We start from the raw sequence: 12,894 nt of genomic DNA on the forward strand, positions 1-12,894 counted from the left end.
CAAGTGTACACACCTTTTGGCAATTTTTTTATTAGGTTTTTGCCATAGGGCATGTGTGTTCACTAGAGAAAGAAAGAGAAGAAAAGTGAGAAATCACCCCCTGCCATGGAGAATGGCCAACTGCAATCCTTTCTCCTCCATTCTCCTCTTTGGATTTGGGGCATGCATGCACACATGCTTGGTGTGATTTTCAAGCCTCCAGATCCAGGACTTGAGCCACAGTGGACCATATGGGAACCTTAATGCCTTAACTACCATGCCATCTGCTAGTCCCTTGGCTTTTTTTTTTTTTTTTTTTTTTTAAGAAAAAAATAAAGGGAGAAACTGCTGTTTCTTCTGGGCTTATCATGGGGATCATTTGAGCTTCCACAAGCCACATAATGTGGTCAATTATAAGGGGCCATGAGTTCAGTACAGTTCTGCAGCACAGAGATGCTCCCTGTCCAAAGGAGCAAGTGTCTCTTCAGGGTCTCATTTTCAGGCCCTCAGGTCAACCTGGCTTCTCCTTCCAGTTCATAATTCCCACGAATCAAGTGGGACACATTACTGCTCACAGCTTCAAGGTGGAGGTTGGGGAAGTACTAAAGATGGGGCTTGCTCTGACCCATGCCAGTGCTCAGATGTGGGAGAAGACCTGATCTCTATAGTCCTCTGTTGGATGCTAGTCCCTGGTATTTGCTTTTTGTGTCCAACAGCGGATAGCGTCTTTATGGGTAACCACGCTGAGAGAGAAGAGTATGTTCAAGAAGATGCTGGCATCATCTTTGTGGGAAGCACAAATCGAATAAGCATGGTCGGCTGGAACTTCGGACAGGTATAGGTTCCAGAGAGCCTGAGAATAATGTCCCTGGGACCCAAGAAGCCACATCCATTTATTTGTCTGCCCTCTACTTATTAATTCATTTGGATGACATTGACCACCTACTATGTGCACACCCTACACTGTTTCCTAAGGACTCAGGAGAGGAATAAAACAGGTCTCTTGTCTTTAAGGAGTTGACAATCTAGAGGACGAGATAGACACATGTAACTCAGTTGATGTAATAAAATGTCACTGATTATATGCTAGTAAGTGTAAGGACCAGTAGAGACACTGGGCACAGACTTACAGCTTCTGTTATTCATTCCATGTAAAAATGCGATGAATCTTCTTTAGCGTCTGCACTGGGCCTTTAAAAGTCATAGCCTCTTGGTCCTTTACTACTACCTGAGTCCACAGAGTTCCCAGGTTTTCTCTGCTTAGAAAACTTTTGGGAATATTCTTTGCCTTTTTTTTCTTCCAGAACATAAAGGCATTAGAATGACCTCGCCCCAGGTCCTGGCTGTCTCTAGATCCCATTCTGTAGTGGACCGAAGCAAGTCTGCTATCTCTTTTATATGTTCGCTTTCTGTGTCAATTTCTTTGGAAGGAAGGGGGAAAGGTAGGGCAAGGAGTAGAGTGTACCCAGGAGTGGAAGGGAGGCTATTTCTGATGGCATGGTCTAGGAAGGCCTCTCTTAGGAAACGGTCTTGGATTTCAAAGGAGGAAAGAGACTCAGATATCTTGGAAAGAGCATTCCAGACAGAGGGAAAAGCAAATGCAAAGACTGTAAGACAAGAGGAGTTTGGCCTTTTCAGTTTGAGGAGGACTTAATTAAAATAAGTTTTATTTTATGGAAATGACTTAAAATGTGTCTTTAAGTAAATATTTTTATCTTTTATTTTGAGAGAGACTTTTGCTATAGGGCATGTGCATTCATTAGAGAGAGAGAAAGCAAGAAATCACCCTAGAAGGGGAGCCGGAGATAGTCATGCCGCAATCCCTTCTCCTCCATTCTTCTCTTGGGATTTTTGGGCACATATGCACACACATGCTCCCAGTGTGAATTTCAAGCTGCCGGTCCAGGACTCAAACTGTGGATGGCCATGTGGGAGTCCAGCAATGTAACCATTATGCCATCTGCTGGTCCCTATTTTTTAAAGTACGTCTATTTCTTTAATGAGAGTGAGAGACAGAGAGAGCAGGGGAGAGAAACACCCTCAACATCATGTCACACCAATACCCCAACACCTCCCAGCCAGCCAGGCTCCTAGGCATTTGTGCCTGGCTTGCACAGATCTACAAAGGAACTGAACCTGTGATCTTCCATGTGGATCCAGCTTTGCTTGAGTGGCATGTTACCACTGTGTCACCTTGCCAGCTCATATTTATCGTTTTTTTTTTTTTTAAGTTTATTCATTCATTTTTTTCATGAGCAAGAGAGACAGAGAGACAGCTCTTCCAAAATGGTCTCAACACAGTCACCCACCCACAGTCAGACACGTATGCCCAGTACACTCAGGTAGGCCTCTGGGCACAAGCCTGGAACCATTCCATATGGGTCAGCCTTGCAGAGTATCACATTCTCCCACCATTCCACCTTCAGCCCCTATTTTAGCTTTATAACTAGTTCCTCAGGAGTCTAAATCACGTGCTCACATTCATAGTCAGAGCTAAAAGGGATCTCCGAGATGAGCTTGGCCTGACCCATTATACACACGGAGGAACCAAGGTCACGCAGGCTAAGCACGTGCTCTCGAACATGTGACCCCAAGGAGACAGCTGTGTGAGGCTCCCTCCCAGCACCTCCGGCCAATCAGTCCAGGGTCTGATGTGCAACAGAGCTCACTGCGCTCTGAATGAGCTCACCAGGTTGAAGCCTGGAGCTTTCCGTTCAGGAGGCCGCAGAGCGAAAGGATCTCGTTATTCCCAGGATTCTCCCCAGTGTGGCTCCAGTCCCTAGTTAGCCAACACTACTGGTCATGTCTTTCGTTGTAACCTATGGTCCCATGTTGAACAGTTTGAAGATGACATTCTGAGCATTTCCCTCGCCATCCTGGATAGAAGTCTGAACTACCGCCGGGATGCTGCTACTGATGTGGCCCGCAGAGGTGACCCCAAATATGTCTGCCGGGTGCTGAGTGCCATGGTGAGTAATAGGAAAACAGTAATAAGTGGTTGTTACCGTATGTTGAACACAGGCATGTACATTCTCTTTTTCTTTTACTGAGAGAGAAAGCAAGAAATCACCCTAGAAGGGGAGCCGGAGATAGTCATGCCGCAATCCCTTCTCCTCCATTCTTCTCTTGGGATTTTTGGGCACATATGCACACACATGCTCCCAGTGTGAATTTCAAGCTGCCGGTCCAGGACTCAAACTGTGGATGGCCATGTGGGAGTCCAGCAATGTAACCATTATGCCATCTGCTGGTCCCTATTTTTTAAAGTACGTCTATTTCTTTAATGAGAGTGAGAGACAGAGAGAGCAGGGGAGAGAAACACCCTCAACATCATGTCACACCAATACCCCAACACCTCCCAGCCAGCCAGGCTCCTAGGCATTTGTGCCTGGCTTGCACAGATCTACAAAGGAACTGAACCTGTGATCTTCCATGTGGATCCAGCTTTGCTTGAGTGGCATGTTACCACTGTGTCACCTTGCCAGCTCATATTTATCGTTTTTTTTTTTTTTAAGTTTATTCATTCATTTTTTTCATGAGCAAGAGAGACAGAGAGACAGCTCTTCCAAAATGGTCTCAACACAGTCACCCACCCACAGTCAGACACGTATGCCCAGTACACTCAGGTAGGCCTCTGGGCACAAGCCTGGAACCATTCCATATGGGTCAGCCTTGCAGAGTATCACATTCTCCCACCATTCCACCTTCAGCCCCTATTTTAGCTTTATAACTAGTTCCTCAGGAGTCTAAATCACGTGCTCACATTCATAGTCAGAGCTAAAAGGGATCTCCGAGATGAGCTTGGCCTGACCCATTATACACACGGAGGAACCAAGGTCACGCAGGCTAAGCACGTGCTCTCGAACATGTGACCCCAAGGAGACAGCTGTGTGAGGCTCCCTCCCAGCACCTCCGGCCAATCAGTCCAGGGTCTGATGTGCAACAGAGCTCACTGCGCTCTGAATGAGCTCACCAGGTTGAAGCCTGGAGCTTTCCGTTCAGGAGGCCGCAGAGCGAAAGGATCTCGTTATTCCCAGGATTCTCCCCAGTGTGGCTCCAGTCCCTAGTTAGCCAACACTACTGGTCATGTCTTTCGTTGTAACCTATGGTCCCATGTTGAACAGTTTGAAGATGACATTCTGAGCATTTCCCTCGCCATCCTGGATAGAAGTCTGAACTACCGCCGGGATGCTGCTACTGATGTGGCCCGCAGAGGTGACCCCAAATATGTCTGCCGGGTGCTGAGTGCCATGGTGAGTAATAGGAAAACAGTAATAAGTGGTTGTTACCGTATGTTGAACACAGGCATGTACATTCTCTTTTTCTTTTACTTTTTTTTTAATTTTTGAATTTTACCAGAGGGAAAATGAGAAAGCAGCCATGGGGCATGGTCATGCTGCAATCTCTTCCCCTCCTTTCTTTCTCCTTTTGGGATTTCAGGCATGCACTCACCTGCACCTGCTGTGTTTTTCGAGCCACCAGGTCCAGAACTTGAGCCATACAGTTGGCCATATGGGATCCAGCTCACTAACCTTCAGCTATGGGCTGGCCCTTGGGCACATACATTTTTAACATATTTCAGTGAAGCCTCACCACATGCAGCCGATGGCTATGGCCATCCTCACTGGGTCAACCTGGAACATGAGGCTCCTCTAAAAACCTCTCAGGTTTACCCGAGACACAGTGAGTAAATGGCAAAGCCAGAACCGGCCCCTGGCCTACGTGGCCAAAGCCTTTTCCACTGTATCATAGGGCCTTTTGGTGTCCACCAGGAGTGGGACGATGCAAAGCTAGAACTTTGCTCCATCACTGGACCTCTTGGGAGAGGAAGCATGTCTCCGGGAGAGCCTAAAGCATTAACCTCCTTTGTTTTTCATCTGTCGGCCCCACAGCACAAAACACTGAGATATCAGATGGGAAGGCAGGAGGTCATCCTATCCAGAAAGAGCGCAAGTTCCAGAAGTGGAAATGACTTGTTCAAGGCCCACAGCCTGGGAGCCAAATCAGTACAAGGCCTTGAATTGCACACCCAGGGTCTCTTCCCACTCACCCTGTCACTCTGCATTAGACCTGTCCTCCCACAGCACACACACACACACACACAAGCTAGAGTCCAGAGGAATCTGTGGCTCCTAAGGAATACCTGTCATAAAATGTGCAAGCATAGGAGCAGCCTATCCAAAAGTTACAAGGTAAAAGCCGTGAGCCTTCTAAACTAAATAATTATCCCAGAAGGGTCTTTATCGTTTCTGTTTCTTTTGCTTACTATTTAAAAAATTATTTTCAAGTTTTACCTGAAAACATATATTTTTTGCAATCAGGAAAAACTATAAACATTCTGTCAAGAAGTTTTAGAGCTCATAGAAAAATTTGAAAAGCAAAATGAATCCAAGTGGGGGAATCATCCGTCTGGTCTTGCCTCCTACTTCACCCACTATCCAAAGACAACTTCTGTTATCATTTTGGTGTAATTTCTTTAATCTAGTTGCTAGACGTTTAAATTTTTGTATACATGTTAACTATGTAAGTGTTCTGTTTTGTATATCACTTTTTTAAAAGTTTTTCTTGTGAGAGAACACACATGCACACATGAGAGAGAGAGAAAAGAGACAAGGATCCTTGACAAGGCCTCATCATACCAAGATCCCCTTCTCCCAGCTCTCCAGTGAGTCAGGATATTGGGCAAGCACATGCTGGGTGTATTTCAGGTCAACTCAGTATTTAAACCCGTGATGGCCTTATGGCTTCCTACTGTAAATCAGTAGGCTACTGTCAGTGCTGAGCCTATGTACTACTTTTTTCTCTTTTAAATTGATAATGTCCAAGTTAACAAATTAGCTACTTGGTTACAAATTTGAATGACCTCCCCAACTGCACAATAGGTATCTGGGTTACTTAGGGAGGGCCTTTTGAAAGTGCTGTCTTAACCTGAGTCTTACAGGAAGGCAGTGAGGGAAGTCTGGAGAACTTGGAGGCCCTGAGGCAGTCAGTAAGACTGGAGCAACCTGGGAAGGTTATGATAAAGAAGTGGGCCTGGAGCTAAACCCCAAAACCCAGTGTCCCAGAAGAGGCAGCATTAAAGCCAATGTAGAGGTTACATGAGCTGGAGTACAGGATGACTTAGGAAACTGAGCCTCCATGGGCCCAGGAGAGAATAGGTGAGGCCAGTTGCCTCCTGCAGCCGCTGACTCACTCAAACCCTCAGGCTAACCCGCTTTATCTTGGAGCCAGTTTCCTCAGCTGCACCTCCCTGATGCTCTCTCCAGACCTCCCTGTTGGGCTGGGCCATAAGCTAATTATGGCCTGTGCAGGCCTTTGAAATGCTCAGCTTTCAGCCAGAGATGACCCTGCTGATTACTACTTGGGCGGCTGGAGCACTGGTGACTCAGGAGAAGGGGAGGGGCTGTACAATCTTCCATCTGCAAAGAGGCCCTGCCCTGCCTTGCCTGATCCTATGATTACAGCCTAGACCTTCCTAGAAGGGGTGCAGAGCTCAGTATGGGCTGAGGGGCTCAGAGGGCTGGCCATGGCCTGTTTTGGGTAAGGATCCTTCTATTTCCAAACTGTCTGTTCTCATAGGCCTTGCCTATTTTCTTACAGCTATTCTACGAAAAGAAAGTAGGACTCAGAGGCTGGGAGAGCCTTTGGAGACATCTGGTCCAGCCTCTCATGTATAATTGAGATAACAATGATCAAAGGTTCAGACTGAAACTTGACTGCTGGGAGACCCCTTAGAGTTCAATGGTTTCTAACTTTCTCCATATCAGAGAGGGAAGAACTGAGGCCCAGAGAGGTGAATTGATTGCTGTGGTGGCAAAGCAGGGCTTGAACCTGAGTTTTTAACTTTTTATTTTGGAAAAGTTCAAACTTACACAAAATTAGAGAGAAAAGTACAATATTATGAACTCCTATATACCTATCACCAGCTTGAGCAATTATCCACTCAAGGTCAGTCTTAGTTCATCGCTGACCCCTCCTCCACGGATAATTTGATAAATCCCAAACATTATATCATTTGACATCATTTCATTGGTACATCTTTTGATAGTGTGGCTAAAAGACAATGAAGCTCAGGTCTTTTGATTCTTAGTCTGGTGTTCTTTCCATGGTTGTGTTACTTGTGCCAGAACCATGCCTTAAGCTGAATGAAAGAAACAAACAATGAGCAAATGGTCAAGTGAATGAATAATGATAGAAAAGCAAACTTCCATCTTAATCTTTCCAAGAATAAGCTAGTTGCTAAAGTTGTGAAGAGTGAGCTTTTTGGAAGACTAGTTACACCAAAAAAAAAAAAAAAGTTTGAAACTATGGACCCCCAAGCAGACAGATATTAGTGATAGCTTATGAGTACTTTTTTGAAAAAGTCCTCTGTGTGTTGGAATTTTTTTTGCTTTTATTGCCAGGTATGTGTACTGGCCAGAGAAAGAGAGGTAGAGGGCCCCTCCCCAGATAGGATGTGATCACATTGAAATTCCTTTTCCCTCATTTCTCCATCTGTCAGGATCTTGAGCATGCATCCGCATGCACCTGGCATGTTTTTTAAGCCGCTGTGGCTGGGACTAGGACCACAGTTGGCCATGTGGGATCTAGATTCCTTAATCACTGAGCTATGCGGCAAGCCCAACTGGCTTTCTGACACTGACATCTCCCCAGCAAGCTGTGGAATCTGTTTTCTGTGTCCATCCACAGCACAGAACTGATGTATGGACCAAGGACAAGCAGATATGGCCCATTGGGCAAAGCATCTGTAATTTCATATACCAGTAACCTCTAAGGGATGGTTGTTTACAATTACCCTCCCTAAGTTACCTAGAAAGATACAGACAAGTTCATTCGGCTCGGCCTCAGCTGTGCTCGTAGCATACTGATCCGTAGCACTGAAAGGCATGTGACTGTGGGTGTGGATCCTGAGTTGATCTGAAAACACCAGATGTGCATATATTCCCAAGATCCTGGCAAGCTCGAGGTCTGGGGGAAAGAGACAAGACCCTGTTGAGGGTGTTACAAACACATACATGTGCATGTTCATGTGCTCGCTCATGAAAAATTCATCTGATAGTCATTGGCTGCCTTCCTCATCTCCCACCTTGTCATCTGAATTCCACATGTCACTCTCCATAGGAAAGGCATGGTGCTGATTCACTTGGGGGGGTTGGGGTTTCTCCCCAGATCAACAGCAATGATGACAACGGTGTACTTGCTGGGAATTGGAGTGGTGATTACACAGGCGGCCGGGACCCAAGGAACTGGAACGGCAGTGTGGAGATCCTCAAGGAGTGGAAGAGAACTGGCTTCAGGCCAGTCCGATTTGGCCAGTGCTGGGTCTTTGCTGGGACCCTCAACACAGGTACTTCAGGGGTGAAGGACCTGTGTTAGGTCTATGGGGAGCAATGGGGTGAGCCAAGAGACCATCCCCACCACATCCCGAGTCCTCACACTGATGTTAACTTGCAGTGATGCGGTCATTGGGAATTCCTGCCCGGGTTATCACAAACTTCAACTCAGCTCATGACACAGACCGTAATCTCAGTGTGGACGTGTACTACGACTCCATGGGAAACCCCCTGGACAAGGGCAGTGACAGCGTATGGTAAGTGTCGGTCCCTTCCTTCAATCTCAATACCAAGTCTGAGCAGCTCCTTGCTCTCACTGTTCCCCTGGGCCCCAGATCCAAACAGGACTTGATGTAGAACTTGGTTTAGAAAGGAAATGCTGACGATGCTGATTACACACCTAGCAAGACCCAAAACCCCTTCGTCAGTGCTCTGCAAAGCCTGCAAATCTATTCTGTCTTACTACTAATATCAGTGAGCTCTGCAAAACTGCCCTAAATTTATAGGTTCCAGTAGACCCCATACTACTTTATGTTTATTTCCTTCTTTCTTCCATGAGGGAGAAAGACAGTGACAGTGTCAAGAGACAGTGACAGTGTCAAGAGAATCACAACACCTGATCCTCCCCCACCTCAGCCAGCCCCAAATCATGAGCTAGTCCATCCTTGGTGTACTCAGAGAGGTCTCTTGACACCAACCTGGAGCCTTCCCAGTGGGTCAAATTCACAGACTGTCGGATCTTACCTCTGTGCCACCAAATGGCCCTAGGACATATATATTTCTTACCATAACTGTGCCACACACACATATGTCTACTTACATACACATGTATGGTAGATGCTCACTAGAAGTAGGTTGAATAAAGCTCATAGGGATAGAACTATAACTGCACAGAGCAGTATGTACACATAAAATACTTTACAACTATGACAGGTTACACTATACACCAAGTGACTGCCAATTGAAACTAAGGTCTATCTCTATATATTCACATGAATATTAATGTGTCTGTATATATAAAGTACCATACACATATGTCAATCATCTTTTGTTTCAGTCTCTTTCAAATGATACCCACACACATTGCTCATATGTACATGCCAGAGAACTCCAAAGTAGAATGAGTTTTAGTGCAAAATTTTGAAGTCCATGTGCAGTTTTTCCATAATAGTCATTTTCCATAAACTTTTTGAAGACCCCTTGTGTGTGGCTAGATAACCTTATAACAGATGCTGTCTTGTAGTTAGATGTTTAACTCTGAGGTTAGATACATAAAGTATTCCTTATTCCTTACTATTTCCAGGAAAAGCAGACTCAATGTTTCTGAAATGTACTCAGTGTAACTGATAGAACAAAGTGAAAGAAAAGTAGGCATTGATGGGAAAAATTCTTGAACCAAATAAACAACCACCTCGTGCCAACAACTGAACTGAGCAAAACAAGCAGCCTCGCTCCTCTAAGAAGATGAGGCTTATGTAATTCCCCCAGGTCACGTGGATTCTAGGGCTTCACGGGGGAAAGAAAGCTTTTGTAGGCTACTTTCTCTTGATCTGCGTCGATACAACTTTCTCTCTTATGACAGTGCTTCTGGGGGCAAGATTTTGTTTCCCAGCTTCTCGAAAATGAGTGCCTTTTCTTCTCCCCTGCTATTTTTTTGGTTCTTGTGTCTGAAATCCCATTGCAACCAATGGGCCAATGTCATTGCTAGTCTTAGTTTCTTCTACAAAAGTAAATGATAGGCTGAACAAGATGATTTATTTGATCTTTGGGAGAGGGGGCTCCCCTTTCATATACCCCTTCTGTGATTATCTTACATTATCTCCACTCCAGGGAGGTGGAAAGTTTAAGACTCAGTCCCTCTACTAAAATTATTCATAGTGCTGTTAGGGAGTAAGGGACGGGAAAGCCATTAACAGAGGCTAATTAGTGACAGAGTGTGGTGTGTGATGAGTGATTCAGACAGTAGGTACTGTGAGAACTCAGGGAGGGAATCTTCAAAAATGGCTTCCTGGAAGCAGACAGGTGGAGCTTTAAAGCTGAATTTGGAATTAGAATCCATGTCTCTTGGTTACTGGATTATATTACCAACCCACATCAGTTTAATAATTTAGTCCAAGTACAATCGTCGTTGGGACAAGTATGGGCCACAGTGGTTCCACTGTCATTTCTCTTGGTCTCACGGGAGGGTGTCAAGTCCAGATTCTCTGATTGTTCCTGAGGGCCCTGACATCCCTTACCCACCCACCCCCTTGCTGAATCCTTCTCAGAAAGCAGTGGGAGCTAATGGTCACTCCCCACCCCTTCCCAACCAGTTGCAGGTGAGGATCCAACCCAGAAAGGTGTTAGGATAGGGAGTTCTAAGCCCCAGTTCTGGCCCTACTACCATCTTTCTGTGAGACTCGTGCAAGACACTTCGTCCTTTTGGTCTCAAATTTCTCCTTCCATCAGTAAAATATAAGGGTTGGCCTAGTACTCAATGATCACTTAAGTCTCTTACCAGCTTGAATTTTTTATTCTCTGCAGCTTCAGCCCATCCTACTTTTTGTATGAGAACTACCCTTCCCAAGTAAGCCATCTTGCCCTTTCTACAGTAAACCCCACCTTGGGGAGCTAAACCAAGAGTCATTCTCTGCCTCGAATGAAATTACTAACCTGTTTGAAAGACAGCTTGGATTGGGACAGTCTTTGGTCTGGATCTCCGTGTGTTATACAGGTTGGGAGCTTTCAGCATCTTGTCTAGTTTTGCCTAAAATGATTAAATGTGAGGATCAAATGAGGTTACACATCAGAAGCACTTAGTAAGAATAACAGCAGCAACTAATCACTTGTTGAGCAATTGTTACAGACCAGGGACTCATCTAAGTGCTCGCATCTATTCTTCACAAGTAACGAGAGAGGCGCTCTTATTATCATCCCCACTTAAGAGTGGAGGAAACCGAGGCATAGAGAGATTAAGGTCATTTATCCAAAGGCACATAACTAGAAGCTACTGGAGAAGGTGAGATTAGAGAGATTAGAACTCGAGCAGCCTCGTGAACTACAAAGTATCAGAGAGATGCCACAGAACATCATTTTTATTCCCAGCTGATGTTTGAGAAATCTGACAGCTCTCACCTTGAGATTTTCCAGACAGGTTGTCTGGATCCCACAGTTACTCTGGCTAGTCTGGGTACTGTCCAACCCATTCAGGTGGAAAAACCAGGTTCTTTGGATCACATTTAGGCAGCAAATGCCACTTCTTTGTAAGACTAAGGGCTGGACACTGCACACCCTCTGGAGTAAGATGCAGGAGTTGTACCAGAGGAGTTTATACCTGCATTGTAAGGTTAGCTATTACAGGCCAACCCCGTAGCCCAGTAGTCAAAGAAACTGGCTCCCACATGGCAGACTGCGTGGTTCAAATCTTGGCCCCAAAGGCTTGGACAACATGTTGGGTGCATGTGCCAAGCTGTGCACATGTACATGTATGCCCAAGATCATGGCAGGATGGAAGAATGGAGGAGAAGGGATTGTGGCATCTCCACGCCCCAGTGAGAGCTGTTTCTCTCTCACTCTCTCTCTCTCTCTCTCTCTCTCTCTCTCTCTCTCTCTCTTTCTCTTGTGAGCATACATACCCTCTGGCAAATTTTCAAAAGAAAACGCAAAGGTTGGCAATTATGGATTGGGAAGAGCTTAGTTACTAAGTTATGGGTAAGATAGTGGTAGCACCAAGGTGTGGTTAGCACTCCCTCAACATATCAGGAAAGTCACGGTTTGTGTGTGTGCGTGTGTGTGTGTGTGTGTGTGTGTGTTTTCTGGTGTTTTGTTTTGTTTTGTTTTGCTTTTTTGTGGAAATAGTATCTGAACTGCATTTAGAAGGACAATTGAGAGTTGACCGGTAGACAGGGTAGGAGTTTGTAGCCACTGTCTAAACATGCTCTCCTAACCTCATGAATTCCAAGATAAGCATAGCTCACTTGCTGTATTCTAAATCAGTTGCTTATCAACTCTAAAGATTGTATTAGAATGAATGTGGGTGGGAGGATATGAAAGGGGCAGAAATCTGTCTCTTAGTAAATGTTCCAGGTAGTTCTGATGCTTACACCTGTCCTTTTCCTGAGCTCCTACTCCCGAAACCCTCAAGACAGGAACAGAGCCCAAGGGTGGGGTGGGAAAGAGAGCAGCACATGACCAGAAACTCAAACCAGAATTCTCAAGATGGCACGCATGGGTATTTGAAAGGCATACATCCCAAATGTGTGTAAGTAAAGTAGCTGGCTTCTGCATGTGTGAGGAGCCAGGGCATACTTGTTATCTGCTCTGTCTTAAATCCCCACCTCGACTGGAACCAGCAGGTGGCATAACAGTTACATTGCTGCACTTCCACGTAGTTGACCATGGTTTGCGTCTCCGACCTGGCAGCTTGAAACTTATGCTAGGCGCATGTGCATGTATGCCCAAAATCCCGAGAGGAGAATGGAGAAGGGACTGCAGTGTGGCCATCCCCCTGGAGGGTGATTTCTCACTTTATGTCTTTCTGTCTCTCTGGTGAGCACACATGCCCTATAGCAAAAATCTCTTAAAAAAAAAAAAAAAAAAAAAA

General features: G+C 45.4%; 1 protein-coding gene across 1 annotated transcript in view; it reads left to right on the forward strand.

Annotated features, from left to right (window-relative positions):
- Positions 1 to 12,894, forward strand: part of TGM3 (transglutaminase 3) — a 164,834-nt gene that overhangs the window by 132,288 nt on the left and 19,652 nt on the right. Inside the window, exons 5-8 of the mRNA XM_006163928.3 lie at positions 696 to 814; positions 2,820 to 2,948; positions 8,149 to 8,326; positions 8,434 to 8,569. Coding sequence (XP_006163990.1) covers positions 696 to 814; positions 2,820 to 2,948; positions 8,149 to 8,326; positions 8,434 to 8,569 — 562 coding nt within the window. The remainder of the gene's footprint in view (positions 1 to 695; positions 815 to 2,819; positions 2,949 to 8,148; positions 8,327 to 8,433; positions 8,570 to 12,894) is intronic.

Source organism: Tupaia chinensis, unplaced genomic scaffold (assembly GCF_000334495.1).
Source record: "Tupaia chinensis unplaced genomic scaffold, TupChi_1.0 Scaffold143574_1, whole genome shotgun sequence".
Classification (NCBI taxonomy): domain Eukaryota; kingdom Metazoa; phylum Chordata; class Mammalia; order Scandentia; family Tupaiidae; genus Tupaia; species Tupaia belangeri.